At 36.8% G+C, this 27,604-nt stretch overlaps 2 protein-coding genes across 2 annotated transcripts in view; one reads left to right on the top strand and one right to left on the bottom strand.

Annotated features, from left to right (window-relative positions):
• The first annotated feature begins 3,326 nt into the window (after positions 1–3,326).
• Positions 3,327–4,385, top strand: LOC145999354 (innexin inx2-like). Its single transcript, XM_083136294.1, has one exon. It carries the CDS (start codon positions 3,327–3,329, stop codon positions 4,383–4,385), a length of 1,059 nt encoding a protein of 352 aa, XP_082992420.1.
• Positions 4,386–5,951: 1,566 nt separating this feature from the next.
• Positions 5,952–27,604, bottom strand: part of LOC145999353 (uncharacterized) — a 266,207-nt gene continuing 244,554 nt past the window's right edge. Inside the window, exon 40 of the mRNA XM_083136293.1 lies at positions 5,952–6,541. Coding sequence (XP_082992419.1) covers positions 6,398–6,541 — 144 coding nt within the window. The 3' untranslated portion in view covers positions 5,952–6,397. The remainder of the gene's footprint in view (positions 6,542–27,604) is intronic.

Genomic DNA, 27,604 nt, shown 5'->3' with positions numbered 1-27,604 from the left:
TTTTTGGGGGGGGGGGTACCCCCTCGTATATATTGTCCATTGATGTGGTCTTAGTCGTAGATTGTTCTGGCTTCTAGCAACAAAAACAAATCGGCATTCTCTGCGTTTTAGAAGCTTAGTTCGTACCCTTTTCAGGAAATTTAATTCTTACAGAACACATAGATGATAACACTGTGCAACAATGAAAATTGCTGCAGAAAAAAAAACATGTCATTCCTATGGAGTTCAGTGCCCTGATGACGATAGTGAAAACAGTTTTTCGCTATCACCTAAACTTTTCTCTGGAAACGCAATTTTGTCAGCGCACGACTGCATGTTATTGTTGTCGCGGCACTTATCAGCACAGCCTGACTCGACAGTGCATAGGGTGGAGATGGAGAGAGAAGGGATAGATAGCCACTTCGTTGAGGTATAGTAAGTTATAATGGAGTTGCAGTTATTTGCATCAGTCAGTTGCTAGTGGGATCACGCAGTGTCTGTTCGTGCAGTGTGCGTCATGCAAAACCCCTAACGTGAAGAACACTGTTTATGCATGTTCGCGTGTTTCTTGTGTTCAGCGATGTCTAGGATGTGTGATAATTTACCAAACCTTTTTTGTTATGTGTGTGGTGAGTTTACGACGAAGTCCCAAAGACATCCCATTTCCCCGCTTGTCAAAAAGGCTTACGAGTTGTATTTTGAATCAAAGGTAGATGAGGGTAAGTGTTGGTCACCACAGAACTGTTGCTCACGTTACTCTTGCTATTTAAGAGGCTGGTTGGATAGAACCCACCCATCTATGCCATTTGCCGTACCACAGTTGTGGAGGAACCTAGAGACCACATAACAGATTGCTACTTTTGTTTAATGAAACTAACTGGAATCTCAAGTAAATCAAAACACACAGTTTCATATCCAAATTTGGAATCTGCAGTGCGCTCAGTTCCGCATCCCGATTCTCTCCCAGTTCCAAAACCACCAACGGAATGGACATTAGAAGATGAAGCAGACGTAGTGACATCTTGATTACACGCCATCTACATCACAGCCCCAACCACAGCCATTGTCACAGGCAGAATTGGCATGAACCCGTTGTTGACAAGGACAGCGTGCTGTTACCACCGCTCCATCTGAAATTGGGCTTTATGAAGAATTTTGTGAAGGCAGGGGTTTTCAATTTTTACTGTCCAAATTTCCTGCGATTAGTACTGCAAAAATTAAAGAAAGTATTTTCATTGGTCCTTAGATTCGTGACTTGATGAATGACATAACCTTTGAAGAGTTGCTGATAGATACTGAGAAGGCAGCTTGGCTTGCCTTCAAAGATGTATGCAACATTTCTTGGGGAACTTCAGGTCTGACAATTACAGGGAACAGACGGAACACATGCTAGACTGTTACAAGGATATGTGAGTGAAGAACATGGTGAGCGTTTTCACCAAGATATCGCTGCCGTGAAAAGACGATATAAGGGAAGATGGTCATCAAACCTTTTGGCAGATTACTGCTGAACACTCCTACAAGAGGTTTCACCATCCACCCACAAACGGAAAGTTTCCAGGACATGTTTCTAACTTAAAAATACATTTCAGGACATGTTTCTAACTTAAAAATACATTTCAAGCTTTTTGCACCTTTTCGTACCTTTTTTATGTTTTCTAATACAAACAATTAATTTTGTTCCATGATCTGTATTTTATCCAGGTAAAGGTTCCTCCTGTACTGTAATGGAGTCGTTTCCAAGTGTCGCGAAACTTGCTACTTTGTTTTTCATGATTTACAATATATTGCTTACTATATGAAATATAGGCTAAGTGGTACATGTAGCATATCTTTTCCAGAAAAATTGGTACGGGATGGAACATTTCAGATTTCATTTTCGTAATCAGCGTATTTGATTTACTAAACAACACCTTCTTTCATCTCGCGGCAAGACACAAAGTTCAAATTTGTTGCACTGTGTAATTAAGAGTCGGAAAGTTCAGGCACTTCTTTTCGTTAAAACAGGCAGGCTAAAATGCATTTATAATGTGTAAAGTAGTCACCGAAAGCACAAAAATAGGCACAATAAACCGGAAAAAAAGCTAAAATCTACATGGAAATAGCATTTTACTTTCCTTTGTTGTCTTAATTACACATAACCACTATTTTTTTTGAGTGCGTGTGTTAAAAACCTTTCAACATTCATAGATAGCGGGGGGGGGGGGGGTGTGCCAAAACTCGGGCTGGGGACAAATACAGCATATTACCCTTTGTAGATAAGGTTTAGCATAGTGCGGGGGAAAAAGTGGCAAAAAGTGGGGGGCAACTGCCCACCCTAATCGCCGCCACTGGTCAGAAATAATGCTTCTTCACAACAGAAAATGATCTCTCTACTTCAACAGAAGTAATTGGATCATACGTGAAATAGACTATTGTGGCCAGGTTCATATCGTTAAAGAAAGAATTCCCACTTTTAAGAATATCACAATTTTTTTTTTCAAATAAGTGCACTCATTACACGTTTGCACTTTTCTTCAACACATTTCCTGGCACTTTCATCAGCTGCCGCACCGATTCCTTCAAGACTTTTATTATGCTATAAGATTGGCACAGTAAGGCTAATCGGGACTGGACCTACAGTTTTTTTAAAAAAAGAACTGGGATATGAAACCTGGGGGTTACGGTTGAGGCCGGGTTCTGTAAGGAAGGCGGCCCCACCACTGCATGGACAGAAGACGTTAGGAAGACACTCCTCAGTGCGGAAACGTCAACAAAGAAACCGGAAACAACGTAAGACACGACAATAGTAATTTATCTCCACCCCCCCCCTCCTCCACTGCTAACCACAGACGCACCGAAGTCGGGTTAAGGGGGTCAGAATCTCCCTTACACTTCATTCCTGCGCTTATGCTCTTGAAACCCTCCAAAACACCCTAGATTGTTCCAAATGTCCAATTTATAGTCGTAGTATTCAGTCTTGATAAGCCTTTCTTTGCATGAAAGCACATACATAGATAAGTAGAGTCCAAGTTGATCATGATTTGATTAACACTGAACAAATGACGCGATGGATGTTTTGAATGATGTTTATATATTAGTTATATTAATATACAATATTCTAGCCATGCCTTTTTATGTTTTGATAGTATCCAACCGTCGATTTACCTGAACGCTAATTATTTTTTGTTCTGTTACAGCTCAGGGCAACAAGTTAGAATTGGAACAAGTTTGATTGGTCAGAAGAATTGAGTTAGAATTGGAACAAGTTTGATTGGTCAGAAGAATTGACAACGTGGCCGAAGAGGACATTTTCTAAGTGTCATGAAGGATTGATGACTTTCGGATACTTCATTCAACATTTGACAATGGAGGCGCTAAAGAAAGCAGCAGTACTGAATATGGCTACCTTAAATCATTGGGTCTTCTTCTTGCATTCCAGGGTCACCGTGATCGTACTCGTCGTCTTTGCATTAATGATCTTCTTCAAACAGTATTTACTAGATCCAATTGATTGCAATGTGTCCGGTGTACCTAAAGATACAATGAATGCATACTGTTGGGCTCATTCGACGTACAGTGTGCATGAGGAACAAGGTTCAAGCTCAGCTCTACACCCTGGAGTCGTGCAGGAAGGGAAGGACAGCAACAAGAGGCACCACAAGTACTACCAGTGGGTTGATTACTGTTTGTTGGTTCAGGCAGCCATGTTCTACGTTCCTCACTTCCTGTGGATGGCTTTCGAAAGCGGAAGGATGAACACGATGATTTACGATTTCAAGTACAACTTCTTGAATCTAGAGAAAGTCGCATCTACCAGAAGAACTCTGGCCATCTACTTTGTTCATAATATGAATGAACACAGTTTTTACGCATCCAAGTATTTCATGTACCAGGTATTGAATTTCGTCAATGTTGTTGGCCAGATTTTCCTCATCGATAAGTTCGTGCAAGGACAATTCACAACGTTCGGCGCTGATGTTGTCTCCTCTTTCGATAAGGATCCTGAAGATCGGGACGATCCCCTGGAAAAGGTCTTTCCAATCGTTACTAAGTGCTTGTTCAAGGAATACACCCGTACTGGTGACGCCATCAGTTATACTAGCATGTGCATTTTGAAACTCAATTGTTTGAATCAGAAGATATATGTGTTCTTGTGGTTTTGGCTGGTCGTATTGTCAGTGATGACAGGCTGTGTTTTGGCATGGTGCTTTATTATCAGCGTTAATCGCAAGTTTCGCATGCTGAACTTGAAGATGTGTTCAGGGTACTTAAAAGACATCGACCGATTTGGAAAGAAGTGCAATTTTGGCGACTGGTTCCTGATTGGTCTTTTCGCAAAGAACATTGACCCAATTAATTTCCGCGAACTAATATCTGAAATATCGAAAACCTTTGCAGAGAATGAGGCTTTATCTGGAACTTAATTTCCACCAAGTAATGAGTGAAATGTCGACAACTTTTAACGGAATGACATATGGTTGGTTACATCTTGAACTACTTGAGATATGTGTAGGATAGTCAGCTTCACTTCACCAAAAGCCAAAAGACTTGATTTTTTATTTGTTTTTAGTAAGAAGAGAAATAATCTGTGTTCATTATTTTCTCTTCCATAAATGCAGTATTATTTTGAATAATTTTAATCTTCAACAGCCTATATTAGTTTATATATAGTGGTTTATGTATTTATAGAGAATCAACATTACAAGGTAAAAAAAAAGCGAGGTGAAGTGATATTAAACCAAAATGTGCCAATCTACTTCAAGTATGTGTTCCACACCAATCGCTGCAACAACGATACTGTAGTAATTTGTTAGTAATCAAGAAATATCTGGACTCTTTGTGTGTAATAAAGTGAAAATCATGTAGATATTGTTGAAGTAACGAACGTTACGTAACGTTGTCTTCCGAGACGAAATAATGAGATGTTTTGTAATACGTCTGTTATATCAGTGTATATTGAAGTATATTTTAAAGTACATGTTCTTATTCTTTCTGCATAGAAAATCACGTGACATGTTTTTCTTAATAGAAACATTCAACCCACTTGTGCTCGGATATGCGTTTTGTACCAGGATTCACGATACAGTACTTAACCTCTTGTAATTATATTTGAAAAATACAAAAAAAAACGAAGAATTTGTACAAAGTAGTGCTGTATTGGATTTTTAATTTCGGAGGTGATTTTAGTTTTTTATTCACGTTTGTAATAGTAAAGAAACTTTTTTTTTTTTTTAAAAAAAATTAAATCACAATGGGCTATGTGCTGCCCCATGACTAATCATTAAATACACCCACCATTAAGGAGGCGAAACTACAGTATTGATTTACAATACTGGTGTGCAAGAAATTACGTTCAATGTAAGAATTGTGTATGTAAGTGATTATCATGTGAATTTTCATAGCTCAATAAGTTTTACTTTGCATTGTTATGCTGGGTTGTGTAAAGAAGATTTTTACGTATAACATTTTTTTTTAGTTTTTAACAGTACATTTTATTACAGGGATTATTTTTGTTTTCTTGTAATTGTAAACATTTGTGATACGTGAAAGGTAAGATTTTTTAAACAATAATTCTGCGCTAATAATAACGCTACATCAAAGTTTAATGTTTTCGTTGGTTGTATATTTTTAGACCATGTAATTAATGTCTGTATCAATACATTTATGCTTTTTTGAAATACAGGAATTTATTATTATAGACGCATTTACTTGAAGAACATCTGTATTATTGCTGTTAAGTTGCCATTTATTAAATTTACATATAATTCTGTGAATTGTTAGACTTGAAAGCTTGAAGTGTCTAAAATTACACTAGCACACATCAAAGACAAATTTGAAAACTATTATAATTTTGTTTCAAAAGGAATATGTAGATATAAGAAACTCGAAAGAAGTGTAGTGTACTTTCTCGGTATTGTAAATGTAATCTTGAGCCTAGAAGAAAAATTGTGTTGTCATACAATGACCAAAATATTTACACAAAAGATACACTACATATTATTTCAAGACAAGCAGCGTTTGTTTTATTTTGTTAAGATGAAATACAATTTCCAGGTCGACTATACATTAGATATGTCGAGATTTGTGCACTAAATAATAATTAAATTTTAGAAAATTTGTCAGCGATTCAGTTTGAAGATTCCAGGTATCCAACCACATTTATCCAGTGATATATTTAGGACTGTGTATGTTTCTGTACAAATTTATATTGTTCCAGGTGTCTTAAGACATTTATAATATATGTCAATACTAAAAAAAAAATTAATGGAGAATGCTTTGTTCGGAGTTTGGTGCATTTCGGACGGTTCAAGCTAAATAGTCTCCCTTAAACTACCGCCTGCACAATTTTACCGAGCCTTAAATAATTTTCTGATTATTTATTTTTGCTCATTAAAGCGTGATTTTTACGCAAATGACTTGGCTACATTGACTCTCGTCACTGATTTTCCAACCACTGGATGACGTAGTTGTAGTTGTCATTGACCCAGTCGACGTTGGCTTGCACTCGCTCCAGGACTTGCTTCATTCCTAACTTGGATGCACCGATGATTCTTCGCTTGGTCTTGAAGAAGCTGTGCAGCTGGAAGAAGAGGAGAAATACTTTTGGAGATATGCACTCAACGAATCAAATGGAAATATTTAGTTCGATACATTTCGTGTACTGAATTTGACAATTTTTCAAAGACATTCTTATAATCTGCAAGTGAATAGTTTTTTACAACAAAATTGTAAATTTAAATACATTTAGTGTTTTATATAAACGTATAACTTATATAAATATATACATAACAAACATAGATGAAATACGTAGTTGCATGTTTTCGTAGGATCTACTTTCCTTTAAAGGAAATTAAAGTTTGTCCTCACGGTTCTTTACGAGGGTCACTATTTATATTTTGAGCCTAACAATGAAAAAACAGGAATTTGGCATTGAAAACTGCTTTATTGTTTTTCGAAGTATTCTCCTTTATGGTCAATACACTTTTGCATTCGTTCGAACCATTTGTCAAAGCAGTTTTTCCAATCTTCTTGATACACCTCCATAATATGGTTTCTGAACGCATCAACGGCGTCTTCCGCCGACGAAAATCGTTGTCCACGCAATTTATTCTTGACATTCGGGAACAAGAAGAAGTAATTGGGTGCCAAATCAGGACTGTACGGCGGATGACCCATCAATTCGATTTTTTGACTCTTCATAAAGTCGGTCGTTAGACGAGATGTGTGTCAGCTGGCATTGTCGTGATGAAGAATGATCCGACGGCGTTTGTTTGTTTTCCGTATTTGACCGAAGACCTCTGGCAAACAAATTGTTGTGTACAATTCAGAGTTGACCGTTCTACGTTCCTCTAAAGGCACAGTTGCCACATGACCAGTTTTCCCGAAAAAACAGGCGACCATTTGTTTCGATGTGCTTCGAGCGCGAACAACTTTGTTGGATTGGGTTCATCTTGAAACACCCATACAGTCGACTGCTGTTTACGATTCGGCTCATATGCATATATCCATGATTCGTCACCTGTTACAATCTTATATACGTCTTTTGAAGCACCGCGATTGTATTTATTGAGCATTTGGTTGCACCAATTGACGCGAGCGTCTTTTTGAGTTTTTGTCAAATTGTGTGGGATCCAACGAGAACATACCTTTCTCACAGCTAAATGATCATGTAATATTTTATATATGCTGGTGGAACTAATGCCTATGGTTGCCTCAATCTCACAGTATGTCACATGACGATCTTGCAGTATTAGGTTTTGCACAGCATCAATGTTTTCTTGAACAATAACTGATTTTGGACGACCTTCGCGAATCTCGTCGGTGAGCGAATGGCGGCCACGATTAAATTCGTTATACCAGCGTTTCACAGTGGCAAAGGATGGGGCTTCATCGCCAAATGTGGAAGTAAGTTGATCGATACACTCTTGTCTTGATAATCCACGTCGAAAATCGTAAAAATCGTCGCACGGAAATGTTCACGAGTTAATTCCATTTTATTGTTGTCGCGCAATCTCCAAGGCAACATAAATAACACAAATTAAGCTATTGGCAAAACATTTGAAGTACGTTATGGTCAATAATGCCAGACGATTCCGTGCAAACGTCAAATCGCGCCTAACTTCAATCAGTGTTGCCAAGGCTCAAAATATAAATAGTGGCCCTCGTATTTATTTATTTGCTTTTTTTTTTTACTTCGCTTTTTGTGTCACTTGTGGCTAATTTGCGAAGATGGGAATGAGTGATGATATGATGAAATTGATAAATGGACACTCACAAACATCCATGCCCAGGCCGGGATTCGACCCCGGGACCCCTGAAAAAGTGGATCTTTATATTTCAGTGGACGTGCAGGTTTGTATACTAGCGTATGTAATGTTGTTTATCGGATGTAAAGGTGAATATTACAACTGCGTTCGAGGGATGGGGAATCCATAATAAAAGTATTTCGTAATGTATACATTGTTTTCAAAGTTGGTCAAAGCACGGTCGGACTGGCCGGTGCCTCCGAGAGATACTTATACTTATGTACGGGCCTCACACCAGCTTTCGTGACGTCACAGGATTAGTCAAGTATAGTCCATTTACAACATTTAACAAAGTGCATTATAAAAGTATAATATTTAGTTTTCTGAGTGAATAGTCCTCTCTTATTCGTTCAGAACGTTGAAGAACGTTTCAAATGTTATATGACATTGGAAAATGCGTAAATAATATTGATAAAAGTAAAACCCAATGTTTACCGTTCTGCATAAAGTACCTTTATTTTTCAAATTACCAATGGAAAAAAGGCGATATAGATAAAATTTCATCCTACATTTGGAACTTACTGTAATTTCGTAAAGAATTATCGTCGTTAGTATATAATTGCTATTAAATTGTTGTGGAATGAGAACGTACTGTTCAAGTTATTTATACAAGATAATTTTGTAAAAGTTTACGTACAGATGGTTGAGGAAAGAGCTTGTAAGATTAGAATTTCGAATTAAATAAACTTTCCAACTTTCGAAACTAAATCCAGGGTCTAATTTGATAAATGTTTTAATTTTCTATAAATCTGGTAAATATTTGGATGCACAAGTTCCCGTGGTTTGGTTGTAGGTTACATTTTTTAAAAAAAATAATGTTCGTATCAAAATCTTACATGCAAGCAGAGAGAGGAAGTATACTAATACTAATGCAACAAATGTACGCCTATTCGCAATACCTAGATGCTAAGAACACAAATCTTAAATGACCTAACAGTAATTCAAGCCTGTGAAAAGGGATTTGCGATCACACGGAACATTGCAAGTTGCAATAATAGTCTCAACGAATTTAAACAACTTACTTTAATGAAGAAGCAAAAAGCAAGAGAGTAGTTGTATTTATGCTATTATAAACCCAAGAAAGTATGAACCCCCCTCAAGCAGATTTGGCTACACTTAAAACAAGCTCAACATGCCCATATGAGCTTTTTGCTCAAGTGTGGAACCCTGTCTAATCCAAGATTTTTGTAAAAAAGCCCTCATGGATTCCATGAGAAAGTATGACCCTCCTCAGATTGATGTGCCTATACTTACAAAAGGTACTTCTGTGAGATTGTTGTCCATAATTCTGTCAAAAATATGCTCTTCTTGATATTTTTTTTGGCCACACTTAAAACTAGGCCAAGACACACACACACACACACACACACACACACACACACACACACACACACATATTTACTTCTAGTTTAAGTTCAATTGGGCACCAGGCTCAACTTGTATATCTAGTATTAAGATAATATAATTCTTCTAGAATTACTCTGTGACCCTCTCATTTCTTACATCATAAACATATGATTTTTCACCTATGAGAATAACACTACATATGGTGTCATCAGGTAATGCCTCATGGAATTCACAGATAATTTTAATATTTGTTCTGTCATTCACCACAACTTGTTTTCTTCTTGAAGTGTTGATTACAAACATGGGTCTCTGTGTTTTGAATTCATCTGGTGTGTAATACATGTCAGTATTGCCTGTAGTGACCCTTTTGAAAGCCGAAAATGCCTCATATAATTTGAGGAAATCATCCTTGGACATGTCTAAATTGTAATTCTCTCTAGGAAATACCTCATTTCTGCCATTTTTAAGATATATGTTCTTGACGTTGCAGTTATCAAATTTGCTTGAATTTTTTTCCTGATTGTTGTGTCTTCCAGTCTGAAACAATACCACCACAAAATCAGGCATGTCATATTGAATACTGGAGAATGAATTTGTGGCATCAAATTCATAATATGTACCAGTTGCGGGCTTCTGTACGCATTGATATGTATAAAATTGTAGAGGAATCTGTGGATTTTTTATTATATCAGCTTTGTATTTAAGAGCATAGCTGGCCTCATATTCAACAACAGGGATTCTTAACTCCATAGTCTGAATAATGCATTTGCCTGCATCTGGTAGGGTATTGGGCAGAGCTTCCCCTGCAGAGTTTAATGCACTGTACCTCATCAAAGCATTATTATCATTTGCAGCTCTTCTAAATGTGATTCTTAAACCACCCTTCCACATAATATCTTTGAAATCTGAGAAGAATCCTGGCAATAGGCGCATCGGGAACAGCACTGTGTGGTTTTTAGATAATATCTTTTCACCAGCCTCAAATCCACCTATTTTGTAGTATGAAGCCTCGGTTTTGGATAATTTTAATGTGGCCAAAGCTGTGGAGGTAATGCCGGGATAATCCACTCTGTTTATAACAACGCCATGCTTTCTGATCTCAATTTCAGAGAATAGATGAGGCACGAAATTATCCACCAATCTTATATTTGAATTTGCCGGATAATCTGTTCCATCGAGCTTTACAACATCAAATTTGATGTATAAATCGGCCCGGGGGGGGGTGTATAAATCCATCCCCCACATCAAGATCAACCTCAATCTCTGTGTTGGGTTGATTTAAATTTGGAAATGTCCTCCTGTTTGGGGGGAATGATTGTAGCTCATAACTCTCAATATTTTCCATTTTCTTCTTGTATGTATTTTTATTTAAATATTAATCTCTATGATTGCAGTTGTTGTGGCTCCAGCAAAATCAACTAATTCTTCTTTTTCATTAGTGACCATCAATTCAATATAATCTATTCTATTATGGCACACAGGAAAATATAATGTTGGGGATGGATTGTAGATAATGGGCTCCATAAATTCAGAATTAGGTTTGAATGTTGCAATAATGCCGGTTTGTTTGTGAGTGCCTATGCCATTTGATTTGGTGATCATACCCTCAGCCACATTACAGTGAATATTCAGAGTCTCTATGGCTAAGAATTTAGGTATATTCATAGCAGTGTGTTTGATGCCTGGTTCAAGTTTTGTGTTGTTCTCAAATCCTAACAGCTCTCCTATAGTACCCAGATCCACTGTTTCTGTAGCAGATACAATTTCTACTCTGTGAGTGACAGAATTTTGACTTAACACTACACCTCTGGGTAATTGAGCATTTAGAGTGGAGAGATTATATTGCCCTGGAGTGATGACAATTTTTTCATCCCCAACTGCAATTGTATTGTTGTGGTGTGTAATATTAGGGATTAGGTACATGCCATAAAATGCTCTGAGAGCTATTGTTTTGGGATACACTATGTCATCATGCAATTTGAGTTTCAATATTGAATTTTGGCTGGTGAGATGAAATACCCCCATGATGTTTTAAATACCACAAGGCTTTTTGAAAATTTTCAATTGATGGTTTATTTATTTGAGACATATATCTAAGAACAGATAAACACAAATGTCCACAATTAACATCTTTGAAGTTTTGAACACGGGCATTATTGTAATAAAGATTAGCTGAATTTAGATATTTTATTAAATTTTCAGGTGGAACACCTCCAAATGAATCAAACACAAATGCCTCATCTTTTAAATATTTAAGATAACAAATCCAGTGAGTGCCCTGATTTTTGTACTTATCCAAATTAACAATGCCACACTCTTTGTTGAGTGGTTGTTCTGGTAAAGAATCAGACATGTACACACCTCTAAAATTTTTGATGCCCAGTGGCTTGATTAAAGCTTCAATATCTTGGTTTGTAAGCGGCTCTTGTTTTTTTTAAACTTATTCATGGCTTTTTTAACACCTTTCCCTTGTTTCTCCATTGCCAGGTTATGGCGCTTCTGCTCATCTAATTCTGCCCTATTTTTTTGGCATCTATTACTGTTTTTGCTATGGCAGCTGATCCCCCAGCCAAGCTCCCAACAGCCCCGAGAGCAGCTAAGATGGCAGGGATGGTAAATATAAATCCCCCCACATGTGATTTTTTTCTTGATTGCTGTAATTTTTTTAATTGGGGGGTACTAAGCAACAATTTCATTCCATGACCCTTTGCAATACAAGAATTTTTCTTCTTGCGCTGCTTTTTGGTCAAAAGACTATCAATAGTTTTAAGAGATTTGAGACCTGCATAAGGTATTTGATACATAACACCCTTGGCCTTCATTGTAGGTTTATTATATATATATTCACAACCCCCACCCCAATTTTTGTTTGGTGCTCATAGCTATGGTGGTTCCCAATGCTGCTATTTTTTCACTCAAAGATGCATATTTGCTTACAAATCTGCCAAATGCAGCCTCTTCTAATTTCTTGTCTGCAACATGTCTCTTGTCAAGATCAGAATGTGTGTTGTATGCAATATCATGGTCTCTACAAGCAGCATCTAGGGGATTAACACCAGGATCACCTCTGTTTAATCTATGGTCCAATTTTGTACCGGGACCACAATACTGATAGCCTGGAATGTGTAGTTCAAATGGCAGCTTGTTTATAATGTCATTAACAAGCCCCCGGCCCTCAGAAATATTCCAAAATTTGGGGGGTAGAGTATTAATAATTTTTATAAGATATCCAATCCCCTTAGTGTCATTCACTATAAAATTAGACAATTTGGTGCTTATCATGTCCATAATTCCAACTTTTTCATTGTAAAAATTGTGGTTCCCAGCATTTTCCTCCCCAGCTATCACCAATAACCTATCTACAAGTTTCCTGACATCATCAACCCAGACAAATTCTTTGGGCAGGGTGTTGTATTGTTTGATTCCACTGCCAGTCTTGATTTGTGACCATATGGGCTTGATTAAATTGTTGTATTTTGCCCCACTGCTAGACTTGACTCTTTTTTGTGTGGGATCATTGTTCTGGTACAGAGCATCTGATTTTATTAATATTTCTTTGTAATCCTCATAGTCTTGATCTGTATAGCTGCCAGGCCTTTTCCTAGTCATCAGTTCCCACAATCCAGGTGTTCCGAGATACTTAACAAAAGCACCTTTTTCTCCAAGTCGAGATTCTGAATATACAATTATATCATCTCCCATAAATGTTACTCTGAAATTGCCAATTCTATGTATGATGCTACCATCAAGCTCTGTGTCAGCATATAAGCCAAAAACCTCATCTTTATTGTCTTTAGGTGTGGTTAAATATTTTTGAGCAAGAAGACCCAATTCAATAGGATCCTGACTAGCCTCAATTCTTCTAGGAGCAATAGGACTAGGTGTATGAATACTTGAAAGTGGGGTGAATGGATAATCTAATATGTTCCTAGCAGCTACAGGTACAAGCTCTGTGAGCAAATTTTGATTTTGCTCTGTAACAGTTTTGATATTCTTACCTAAATTATTAATAGCATCAATTACAGGCTGTTCTGTTTGTTTGTGTTTTTCATAAATTCCACGGTTCTCTGATTTCCATCCCTTAAATCTTTTTACAAGATAATCTCTTAACTTAAGATCATCAATAATTGGCCTTTTCATGGTTATTTATTTATGTTTCAATGTCTAGAAAATTGTTGATTTTATTTCTGTGTTCTTGTCATATCAATTGTGACAAACCCATAACTGTCCTGGTTCCAGCACCTGCTGCAAAACTTGGAAAAATCATTATAGCTCAAGTCCCCACCTACATATTCATCATGTATGTGTTTGAGGTTGGTATGGTCTTGATGAAACACACAAATAAAATTGCTGTTGTCTCGGATCAGTTGCTTGGGTATTTTTGAAAAAGTCTGTGCCAGGTAGAAGCAATCAATGTTTTTGTGTCGGCCCTGTGTAAAAAAATTTCTAACCTTGTTTTGATTATCCAATATAATGTCATCAAACACAACAAGAGAATTATCGAGACATTCATCAAGTGGCTTAACATCTGGTTCAAAAGTGGCAATATCCAATCCATCATATAGCTTCACCAGCTGCTGATATTTTAATTGTTCCAAGCTCTTAGAGAAGATATACAAGTGCCTGTTTTTCCAGTCTAACCAGTTGGGTGCCAATAAAAAATTATCAACCATTAGTGTAGTTTTACCACAAGCAGATGGCCCAACAATAAGACACCTAATATTATCAGGCAGCAAGTTGCCATTTCTCTTATTTTGTTGTTCAGGTTCTGGCAGCCTTTTTATAACATCCCAGGTGCTCATATTATTATTTTGTTTGCATCGATCCAGCTGTGTTCTGGGAGTCCTAGCCATTTGACAAGTAACTTGTTGCCTTTTCTGCGGATAATTTTTTCTATGAGATATGTGTCAGGCTGTTTATTTTTGCTGAGCTCTTGTTCATAGAACCTGCCTTTGAGAATTTCTCCTCGGTGATCCTTTATTATATATGTGTTAAGGGTCCCGGGTTTAACCTGAACCACTGTAAATAATTCAGTGCTCCAGTTTCTTGTAAAGCCTCTCTTGAATAAGTGCTTATATTTGCTGATTCTTACTTGATCACCCACCCTGTATTTGGCCTTTCTTGTTGTTGGCTGATATTTAGGATAATAAACAGTGCTGATCAATTTTTGCTCATCAGATGAAGTTACTTCAGAGGGTTTCATGTTGATTGTGGAATGGACAGAATTGTTATATTTATGTAGAAGTTCTGGAAGAATATTAATCCATTTATAATTACCCTGCAGTGTAAATTGTTTATACATAAGATTTTTTAAGGTTCTGTTGAATCTCTCTACAATTGAGGCTTTGAGATCACTGTAACTCGAATAATGTTTTATTGCCTGGCTTTTAATAAATTGTTGAAACACTGAATTATAAAATTCTTTGCCATTATCTGTTTGCAAATAGCGCGGGGATCTTCCACTCTGATTGATGATTGTTCTAAAAGCTTCTGTAACACATTTTCCAGTCTTGGATTTGAGTGGCACAGCTCAGGCAAATTTTGAAAATGTGTCTATTACAGTGAGTAGATACTTGTAGCCCTTGTTGATTTTGTCTAAGTTTTTCAACTGCCCACTTGCCATTTCAATCAAGTCGCTTTGCCATAAATCATCTATGCCCTTTGTGACTACTGGGAGTCTCTTAAAATTATGTCGGGCTTGTCTGTGTAATTCATCAACAATAATTTTTCTAGACATAATATGTAAACAAGAATATTGCAACTATAGGGTGTTCAGCAGCTGAAACTGCAGGATTTTCTAAATATAATTTGTCTCCAATTTGTATTTTAAATTCCAAAGAGCCATCATCTTCAACATATGCTGTTTCTAATGTATTGGGATCTGTAAAATCCTCCAATTCTACACTAGTGATTTTCACTTTGTTGTTAGGATTTGTTATTGATAAGGTGGGGTAGTGGTGTGCCTGTGGTTGAAGCCAATATTTGATCTTGATTGGTCTCAATGTGCCCCCAACAAAAAATTGGTAATAAAATTGTGCAGGGGACAGCATATATATTTTGCCACCTGGTGTAAATGGAGAATCATATTCTTTGTTGGGGATGCTGTACAATTCAAGAATTACTGAATGTTTAGGATTTTCTATTATGCCTGTTATTTTTTTTCTGCTGTGAGCAATCTGCTTGTTACAGATTTAAGGTGCTCATTGATGGTTCTAACAACATCATCATGGCCTGGCTTAATTTTTATGTCCACAACAAGTTTTTTGTATTGTTGCACAATTTCTTGTAGCTGGGTGGCAAAAACAGACAGGGCATTTGCTTGATTGGATTCCATGGTCCCTAGCTGCTGCTTGATATTAGCTACAATTTGTTGCAAATTTTCAACAATTGCCAATTTTGAATTTTGAGCTGTAAGATCATGGACCTGTCTTCTGATATCCTCAAACAGGGCATGCAGTTCATTAATATGTTGATTGGTTGGTAGAGTGGCCACTGTCTGAGTGAGATGTTTGATCTCTGCCTGGATATTCTTGATATCTTCTGATTTCAATATGCGATTCACTGCCCTCTTAATATTTTTAAGTTCCTGTGATGTAGGAAGATTTGATACTGTATTTTGTAAAAATTCAAGTGCCAATTTCACATTGTTTAATTCAGAAGCATCAGCCACATTTTGCATAGCATTTTGGAGCAGGGCTATATCTGCCTGAGAGGGTGTGGATTGTTGTAAAATTTCAAGTTTTGTTTGGATATCATCTATCAAGTGATGAAAATGAGACAGTTCAGATTCAGTGTTGAGGTTTTCAAGCTTTGTGATTTGTTGCTGGACACTGACAAGGGTATCTACAATCCCAGGCATTGCCAAATCACTTTGCACTGCTGCTATTGTACCTTCAAGATGGGTTATGGAACTTTGAATTTTTCCAAAATCTTCATATGTTTCAAGTTGCAGCTTAATATTTGCAACACTCCGAGTTATTGCATTCAAAGTATCAGAAGATGGCAAATTGTTCATAAAATTTTCAAGTGTCTCAATTTTTTCTTTAACCTCGGCTATGGCATTGTTCAGAGGATCCAGATTAGGTATTTGGAGTGACTGAATCTGTTCCTTTAGAGTGGAAATCACTAGATCAAAATCTTCTTGTGATTTTATGCTTTTGACAATTGTTTGGAGCTGTGCCTGGACATTATTTATCTGCTCTTCTAATTGCTGTTTCAATTGCTCAGAGTTGTTAGCCTGGGTCTTAAATTTGGCTTGAAGAGCTGCAACAGCTTCTTCTAAACTTTGAAAATTATCCAATGTGGCCAGGTCAGTATATTTCTGAAGCAGCAATTTGAGTTCAGAATCAATTTTAAGAAGAGGGTCCATGCATTGTGATTGTAAATTTGTAATTTCTAATTGAAGACTGGCATTGAGTGTGGTTTGTAAAGCTTGTAAATCACTTCTTAATTTCTTGACTCTGACATCAAGCATCAGAATCTCATCACTGTGATCTTCATGTCTTGTATGGCCAAAAATATCATTAGGCATTTTGTTTAGTAGTTATTTATTATAGAGTATCTGATTCTTAATTCTATAAAAAAGGGTATAAGCTTATCATAAGATCCAGGGACTTCAATATATAAGCAGTCACCAGCAGAAACAGTATAAACAGTGCCAGAAACCATGTTTGAGTGCTTAATTCTGTAAATATTTCTCCCTACTGAAATTTTGACATCACCCTCAGGGGTTGTAATAAATTGCAATTGCCCACCTACAGGTAATTGGTAATGATTTAAATTATTGTTAAATATGTACAATATTTTGCCTGTCTCATCATCAACATCTGTAAATATGCTGTTCAGATGAATAATTAACAAGCCACTCAGTTTAGACAGCATATCAGAAGAGGGTTGTGGTGTTGGCAGGTCCATAATAGCCCGTTTTTTGAACCCAAATAAGTTCATAGGCATGTTTATTTATTTCAAATCATGCTCTGTGTTTGGGCATTGATTCCCACTTTTCAAATCACAATGACCCCATGGTAAAGTATGTATTCCACATGATAAAATACATCTCTTATCATCATGTGGGTCCAGAGCCACTTTTCTTACAATATTGCTAGTCAATAAGTGATCCACACTCTGGATTCTGGATTCTGATGTTTTGATTAAATTCTGGGATTTGAGGCAATTTTTATAATCTTCAAATTCAAGCTCTTTTTCCACAGCTACTTTGCCAATACCCTTGGCCTTTTTAGCAGCAACACCACTACATGTTTTAAAACTGTACATCTTGGCACTTAACCCAGCAAATTCCACAATAACATCACCAAGTGTCTCATCTTTTAACTTGCCGGGCACCTTTTTGTTGTGGGGTTGAATATTCAGATGGCCTGGCAATTCACTGGTATCAAAATATTTAAACAATTCAGGCTGTGCTATATCTTGATAAACATCTTCTGTTTTAATATCAAGAACAAAACTATCCGTGTCCATGTACATCAATTTTATATTATCACCATAAAAAGGTTTCAACACATCATAATACAATTTTAACATATGTAATTTGGCCAATTCCAATATCACAGCCCCTACATAAATAGGTTTATCAAACTTAATTTTTGTTTTTTTCATGTTGAAAAGTGCCATATTTTCATCATAAATTCTTCTATAATTGAAATTAGGCTTTGCAACCAATTTTTTGCTCAGGCTGGGGTCAGTAATTATTTTAACATCGGTATGTTTTCTGACATTTTCAATTGTTTTGCCATACACAGAATTGACCATCAATTTAAACAAGGCCTTATCAAATTGGCTCTTTGCAGATGTTCGAAGCTCTGTATTTGTATCAATATATGATTTCAACCATTTTGAGTGCCTGAACCTCAAAACTTTGCCAAGTTTGGTCACTTGAACACCATGTTTCATCAGGAACTGGAGGTTTTTGTAATATGTGACATAACCCTGTTTTGGCTCCAGTGTCATCATGAGCTTCTTCTGTTTAGAGCCAGGTGAGCACTGAACCTCAGGAATTGGGGGCAGATCAGAAAATTTGTTATGTAAATTATATGGAATTGTCAGATCAACCTCTAAGATGAGGCCATAGTTACTATCATCAAAATTCTTAAGATCTTCAATATTGAAATCTTCGACCCATTCAAGCCCTGCATATGGCAGTTTATCCATCATGGCATGACCATAGAGGCTATTTGCATCTACATACAGTATATAATTTGATGGCCGTGCTGGATCATAATCACGCATATATTTGTTATTTGCTCTGGCATATCTCTGAGAACATTGCACCGTCCCTCCTCTTATACATTTCTCCATAAACAGATACATATTTTGATCTTGGATCAGATCCAATGGCTTTTTGGTGTTTAAAAACATTGCAGCCCATGCTAGGCCCGGGGCACTGTAAAAATACACTGGGTCCAGTTTATAATTTTGCATGGAAGATTTTCTGAATGCCTGCAATATATCAGCTAAGAGGGTCACATCAAGTTTCAAATATGCCATGTGATAATCACCAAATGTCTGGCATTTTAAATTGTTCCACATCAATTGGGCATGGTGATAATCATCATCAGTGATTCCAGATCCTCTGATTTTGCTGTAAAACTCTTCTTGTGGTGGCAAAGAACATTCATCAAATTTAGAAAAATCTGTAACATAATCATATGGATATACACCCTTTCGCCTAATTAATTTCAGGTCCTGATTTGGAAACAATGCACGTGTGATTTTGAATTGATCATCAGATAATTGAGTGGCCAGTGTAGCCAGGCTAGCAGATAAAATTCTGTAAGAATCAAGAAATCTTATGTGAATAGGAACACCATTAACTTTAATTATTTTGCTAATAGATATATATTTCTCATCATTTTCAGCTAAAATATTTAAATTCTGCTTGTCAAACCCCTCATATCTGATCAGATGATGGAAATCATAATTGGATGCTCCATGGCAAAATATGGGGACAAATTTTGGTCTCTTGATCTTAATATTACAGCTATTACACAGGGCCATTTTGAATTTACCATCTGTATGAGAATGGTGTTTCACCTTGATATTTGTATCTGAAAATTCAGAATCACATACCGGGCATTTTTCTGCATTGTTGAAATCTTCAATCTGTTTCTCTGTTAAAGGCAACATGGGTTTTGATTTTAATAAAATGTTAGATGCTATGTCACGGCACTCATTTTCTATTTTATGTGCAAATATTTTGATGGCATCTGGCCCCATGTATGAATCTTTTTTAGTAACAACACCATCCTGTACAACCACATAATAAAAACTGGAAGGTTCATGTAGCTGGTATGGTGTAATTGAAGATTCTTCAGGATCTGGATTGCAGAATGCAAGAGGTTTGAGATTTGATTCAAAATCACAGACAATATATGCTGGGTGTTCCAACAAGGCTTCAAACTTTTTGAATTTGCAATTTTCACTTGGCATTGGCATCACCATATGAACAGGTTTATGATTTTTACAGTATTTCAGATGCTCAATTAACTTGTTTTTGGCAATTTCTGCATTTTTTTTCACAAACACCATTCACCATTTTTTGACCATCAAGTACAGTTAAACATCTTCTGCACAACTTAAATATTCTATTAGATTTGTCTAGTTGTGTTCTCACTAAAGCCTCAAGATTATGTATCAGAGTGTAATGATATTTGCCATCCTCTTCAATTAAGAGCAAATCAATCGGAACAGCAGAATCATCATCAATTGTACTGATTCTGAGAGGTTCTATCAAGCAATTGCCACGGCCAGTGGAACAAATAAATACATTAATAGATAATTGTTTGCCATTAATATCCCGGGCCTTTTTTTCAAATTTATCAATATTCTGAACAGACATTGGATATTCCAAACCCTTCATTGCATCGTCAAAAAAGTGTTCATGTTGTTTATAACAACTTATTCTCTCAGGATGCCTTGAAACTAGAAAAAAAGCAGCTAATATACACCACAAAAAGCATTTCTGGTCGGTGTTTTCTATATTAACCACGGCTCTTTTGTTTTTAATATTGGCAGGTAATGGCAGATATGTAGATCCTTGTAATGGGCTGAATTCAGAAATATTAACATATAACTTGTGTGGAGAGCCGCATAGGCTCCATCCAGACTCTTTTGCCGCAAATTCAGAGTGTTTAATATTCAATTGATCCATCAAACTGCTTATTATTCTGTCTGAATTTGTATTTGAATATACAGGTACAGTTTCTGTTATGTGGGGCTGTGTAAATTTTGTGCCATTTGGTTTCTTATATTGAGTATACAATTTGAGGGACAGCTTATAAGGGCCATTTTGTGCATTTAGAATTGCCTGCAGATCAGGTTTTTTACTGTTCAAAAAATTCTTAATGCCACATCTTGGCTCTGATACAAACCGATAATCCCTAAGTTGGGCATTAAAACTGCTATGGATAGGTGCAAAACATAGCTGCTTTGCAGGTCCAGCATTAACAGGTGCTTCATGCTTCCTCTTCAGACCAGATGTGGATGCTTGTGGGGGCAATGTTGATGACTGTGCAGAACAAGTATTTTTATGTGTATATGTGAAGTATTGCATGTTATATTTTCTATTGCATTTGGGGCATATTTTTGTGGGAGTTCTGTATTTGTCTGGGTCACAAATCTTTTGGTGCTTAGCCCAATTGGGGCTAGATATATTCTTATTGCATTGATTACAATATTTTTGACTTGGCATTTTTGTTGTTGTTTATTATATACAATTTCCTGGGATTCAAATCAAAATTCTATGCTGGATAAAAATATCAGTTGGGTTCAGCACTGTGCTGTGTGTGTGTATGTGTATGTGTGTATGTGTGTTAATATTTTTGGCTTTGGTATTTATATAAAATTTCTTGGGATTTAAATCAAAACTCTATGCTAGATAAAAATATCAGTTGGGTTCAGCAGTGTGATTTGTAATTCAATTTATACAAATCTGCAATATTTTTGTGTTTAAAAAATATAAGCAGCACTGGAACAATACAACCTTACTCTTCAACAGCTCTTACAATACTAGCTGATATGCAATGCAAAATCTCTTTATATACCCTAAGCATTGAAAACATCTGGGTGAGTGTGGGTGGGTGTAGGTGTGTGTGTGTAGGTGTGTATGTAGGTGTGTATGTGGGTGGGTGTGGGTGTGGGTGGCCTAGTTTTAAGTGTGGCCAAAAAAAATATCAAGAGGGGCATATTTTTGACAAGTTTATGGACAACAATCTCACAGAAGTGCCTTTTGTAAGTATAGTCTCATCAATCTGAGGGGGGTCATACTTTCTCATGGAATCCATGAGGGCTTTTTTACAAAAATCTTGGATTAGACAGGGTTCCACACTTGAGCAAAAAGCTCATATGGGCATGTTGAGCTAGTTTTAAGTGTAAACAAATCTGCTTGAGGGGGTTCATACTTTCTTGGGTTTATAATAGCATAAATCCCACTACTCAAGAGGATACAATAAACCTCATGCTCTATCAGGAGATTATTGTTAAATGAATATCGTATATTCTAAAGTCCTTATAATTATATTCCTTTTTGGTAAGCATGCTAGATAATGGTAAAAACCAAGAGACAAGTTAGCCAAGTTATTTTCAGGATAAGGCGTTTTGCCGCCTGGATGCTGGCAACCCAACACAACATTTGATCGAATCTGTGACATCATTTCCTGCGGCGAAACAGCGCACGGCAGGGTTGCAAGGAACACACAACTTTTGTGAAAAATGACAAACTGCCAACCACGTTATTAGCTGTAAAACGAAGCGAGAAACGGGTCCGGGAGACCGAACATAGCCTACCAGCCAGAAGATCAACAGTCATCTCAGGGGAAGGGGGAAGTGAATCAACGATATGAGAAATGGTAAAAACAGTATTCAAAATGAAGTGCCAATATCAGGTTTTGTCTCAGCCTACATGTCAAATATCAGCAACAATAATTTTTTTTGGACTTACAGCTTACATGTGGCTGTTTACGCCCAGGTACATGTCAAATAATTGCAAATCTTGTTGCAAGGTTGATATCTACAGGTTTGTGTCCAGATGCCTTTTGGTACTTTTGTGCCGAGGTTCACGTTGTTACATTACGACTAAAACACGTACACGTACAGTCCATGAGTATTACCGTGCAAATTGTCCATGACCATGTTCGTGCACTTTATTTGACCCAATAAGAGCTTCAAGAATTAAAAGAAAACTCAAAACAAGCTGTTGACAACTTCTGCACCAGCATACGTAAAAATCCATCGCTTAAAAACATATAGGGTGCAAGAGAAAAGTTAATGAAAATAGTCATGGACAATTTGCACGGTAATACTCATGGATCCCACTGTACAACCACAGTAACAATCTAATTATGAATCAGTGGTGAATATCAACAACAACTGCCCTGTTCACAGTTTCAAACTATATTACGTGTGTATCCGGTGCATAGATAAACACAGTCGTCGGAGAGCTTGTATTACTACTACTGATATCCCTGTATTTTCAACAATTTTTGTCACTTGCCTCATAATGCCCTGAATATACATTATATTATGTGTTGCTTACCTTTGGAATTTTGAGTTCTTTCATTTCTATTTTGTCATCTGTTCAATGTGTAACAGACTAGTATCAGAAGGACGAAGTGGATAGACTAAATTGTAGATGCCAACTTGGTAACTAGATCGCAATTTTTGACATGTAAGCTGAGACAAAATTCGATATGACCACTTCCACTTGAATTCTATTTACTTTCTACACATTTTTCGTATCGTTTGTTTACTTCGTGTTAGGTTACAGAACGTGTTTTTCTCGTTTTGTTGTACGGTACATAATGTGGCTGATTGTAGCTATGTCATTTTTCACAGAATATGCGAGTTCCTAGCAACCCTGGAACGCATCGCTTCACGACGGGATATGACGTCACAAATGCAATCAAATGTTGTGTGTGATTGCCAGCATTCAGGCGGCAAAACGGGCTTTTTTGAATGACTGTAGCGCCGAAATGATGTACCAACGAGAAAAATTTGATACGTTCAAGCCTGTATTATTATACTATTAAACGTATTATTATATTTATTAATAAAAACTTAATAATAATCAGCGGTGAACGATGAGACTCTGCGAAGTACACAGACTCCTCTCAGGTACAGGGATAGTGTTAGGCAAAGACAATATTCACAGCACAGAGAAATAAAACCACATTGCTGCAGTAGATAAACTAAAAGGTTTTATTCTTTATTAATGGCAATTATGATGCGAATATACTTGAGACGAAGGCGAGGATTTCGCTTTGTCGATGAATTGACTCAACTAAAAACGCATAAACTAAATGCGTGGCTATCGGCATGCCTATGATCACATAGACCTAGCTTGCGCCCCGAACTACCACACCAAGAGATATGCAATAATTACTGAGCCAATATTTGCTCTTTAGCCTTTTATTTCCAAATTAATCCTTAGGTTAGCTTTATTATTTAACGTAGAATGGTTGCAGTATTGTGCATATCATCAATGCATGGCTATCGGCGTACCTATGATCACATAGGCCTAGCTTGCGCCCCGAACTACCATACCAAGATATATGCACAACACCGAGGAGTTCTTTTTAATTTTAAAAGCTTCGTCGATCCGTGGCGAAAAAGTGTGTTGATTCTTACGCGATATCCTCGCTTTTATACTATTTCGAGAACACAGATTCAAGTACAGATGAATCACTCACTATTTACAAAAAGATTCTACCAAGAAAACTGACATCTATGCATGTTTAGAAATACAAATTCGTATAGTGCACTCTCTCAAACAAAGATACATTAAATTACCCATAATGTAGCATAAAATACAATAAACAATAAACAAAAGATATACATTACAAACAAGGTGCATTATTACATATAATAAGAAAGAAATTACGCTTTCTTTCACAAAAATAAATACATGAGTGACATATTTTCTACTGGTGGCGTCACATAAAAATGTGGATCATATCAAATGTTACTGGGAAAAGTTGTTTTGATGTCTTCTATAGAATTCCGTGGTCCGTGGGCGCCATTAAAATGACAACCTGTATATCAGCGTGTTTCATTCATCCCTAATAACGACAATTTACTTCTAACTGTACCTGGACATGTACTGAAATCGTGTCATGCAAATATTCGGTGACATATAAGTTCATAATTATATTTTCCCCTTGTGCCTGTTATATTTAGAACAGGTTGAGAGGTTGAGATAATATCTCGCTCTTCTACTTTTCCACAGATCATAAATGTAAATCAATCAAATGTGTTAGAGCCCAACACGTATATTTCTGCCGTGCAATGCGCAACACAACTCAAGAAGCAGTGTTGCTAATGGAGCAGATAGAAAAATCACTGCAGTGCGCCGATTCACAGCTGTTACGTACAACAAGAAAATTAGAGAATTCAGGTCTATCTAACGTTGAATTTTAAACGTCATGCATTATACCAGCACTAGGATTAATATGTACTAACAAGTGGCTTTGTATGTAGCTACATACATATGGACTAAAAATTCGCAAAATATGGACTAACACATACATAAAATTACCAAAAATGTTGCAAAGAAGACTTCTTCATAGTGATTCCTTATTTGAGTGATTTCAAACAAAATAAACACTTTATTATTTTCCATTTCATTAATGCACTGGTGGCGTTCTAACTGTTCACTCCCAAAACCCGTCTACACAGGTACGGAACTGCAACGACAGATAATACACGACCAACACTACCTCTGCTTTGAGAACTAATAACATGCGAACGTGTTAAACCGCGCCAATTGGACCACAACACCCCTCCTCAAGCAGTATTATTGCCTTTCTGTGATCGGCGACAGTCGATTCCCTTTGTTGTACATTTACAAACGATGCCGGCTTCCAGAACAATAACAAGTACATATACTGCCACTATAGACGATAAGCTGCGCGTCTTTTTATTTTTTTTTTATGAACTTGTCACCCATGAAAGCATGGCAATTTTAACACAGGAAACAATATGCATCGCACTAAGCAGCAAAAATGACAGCCTCTTCTATGCAATTTCTACAAGAACACGTGCCGGGGCTAAGCGTTGAAATGATCATGGAGCCACATAATTTATTTCTTTTGAACAATTCCAAAATTATGAAATATGAACAATTTGTGAATTTCCCGAGCTTGGCTATGCAAGGTTTTTGATTTCAACTTTGACAGAACTGGAGGGATTATGAAATTTAACGTTCATTAACAAACCCACACTTTCACATACACACACGCAATACACGCACACAACGTCAAAACGGTAAAATACTTAGTATGAAATAAAAATATGGTGCTTCGAATCCAACAAAACTCACCGTCACTTCAACTGCCTTTCTCCTTCCGTGACGGAAATAGTGCTTCATTATTACAGTTGGCAACACTAGTTACTAGCTAGCCAATGAACATGCACTGCATAAAAGAAGCAACCAGTTCGTCATGCTATATTGCCACATTACCGTCCCTGCCGAACGGTGTGAACCGCGATCTGGAGCGCTATTCAATTGTTTTCAATGATGTTTGCGCGAGTGTGTCCAGGAATGGAATGACAATATGGCAACAATGGCGAAGGTTGGAGAGCAGCGTAGAACACGTGATGCTGAGAGAGAGGGAGACGAAACGAAAATTGGTATGTGCGCAACGGCAAAGATATGTGTGATGCACCTCTACATGAAATCGCAATGACTGACTATGCAAATGTAATAATAGTTATTCTTTACATAGTAAATTTTCACTTTAGCAACTTGTCTACATTTCCAAATACCTTAAATACTGTTGACACAAGTACACGATTTTTATTTAATTAGTTCGTTAACTACATCGCAATAATCAAAAAGATCTTTCTGTTTTTGACAGAAATAATCGGCAAAGCGAAAATATAACATCCATTATCGAGGACAAAGGTACAAAATTATCCACAATGTATTTGTGAAATATGCTAATGAAATTGAACAAAGCCGTAAAATTCTATTGATGTACCTACATTGTATTCTCTAACGTCATGTATATCAAGCACAGAAACTGGAACATAGCATGAAGAAGTAAGTGAATATCCTTTACTGTGACTGGAATGAAAATGTGACTCTTGCACTTTAAACTGCACAATTTCAGACAACGTATGAGCAATAAAACGTACATATAAATAACAATCAACATTTTATCGTGTTAAATAAAGTAATATAATAGTTACAAAGTCGGCATTCATATAATTAATATTACTATTCAGCTATGTTCACAAATTCCTAAATGTCGTACACATCGCACTGATTCAACACAGACTTTTTTTTACTAACATCTAATTAAATGTTGTACTACATACAAACGCATAAATTTACTTGTAACTGATCAGGAGACAACTATGTTTAGTTTGCAATAACAATTATTGTTTTTACTCTGAAATGGATGGATTTACAGGAACTCTTTATCGTACAAATCTCTCATTCAAATACATGTATTTCGCCAAAACAAGACTAATCTTTTGACGTCATCAGTCCTTTAATATCATCAGGTTGCGGCCCGTATACGGAGTATACACGCATCTCGGAGGCCCCGGACTGGCCCACCGGGACACCGGGCAAAATCCCGGTGCGCCCTTCTGATATTTTCTTTTCTGTGCCCTCCTGGACTTCCGGATTAAGGGCCGGACGACTGAGGGGACACCAAGCCGGGATGTTCTCCTCTGATGATAGCACCAAAACTTTATTTCTAATTACATAAGCGTGGCTATTTGTTTGTTTGTTTGATTATATTTTTTAAGTCCACTTTATGCACAGAAAAGATAATCGGAACTGGGCCTATAATATAAAGTGGAATCCAGACCACTATGTGCCTCCACCTGGTGCGTTGCTAAAACGTTGGATTAATTAAAGTTACTACTGGTCTACTGCATAATAGAGTATATAAACTGACAATTCACAAAAAGAAATATCAACATGTAAGTAAAGTACGATAACATTCTGTACTACAGCATATAAATTA

This window comes from Lepisma saccharinum, chromosome 15, assembly GCF_977018435.1.
Source record: "Lepisma saccharinum chromosome 15, izLepSacc3.1, whole genome shotgun sequence".
NCBI classification, from domain to species: domain Eukaryota; kingdom Metazoa; phylum Arthropoda; class Insecta; order Zygentoma; family Lepismatidae; genus Lepisma; species Lepisma saccharinum.
Note: the sequence above shows the minus strand (reverse complement) of the source record. Positions and strands in the feature narration are given on the sequence as shown.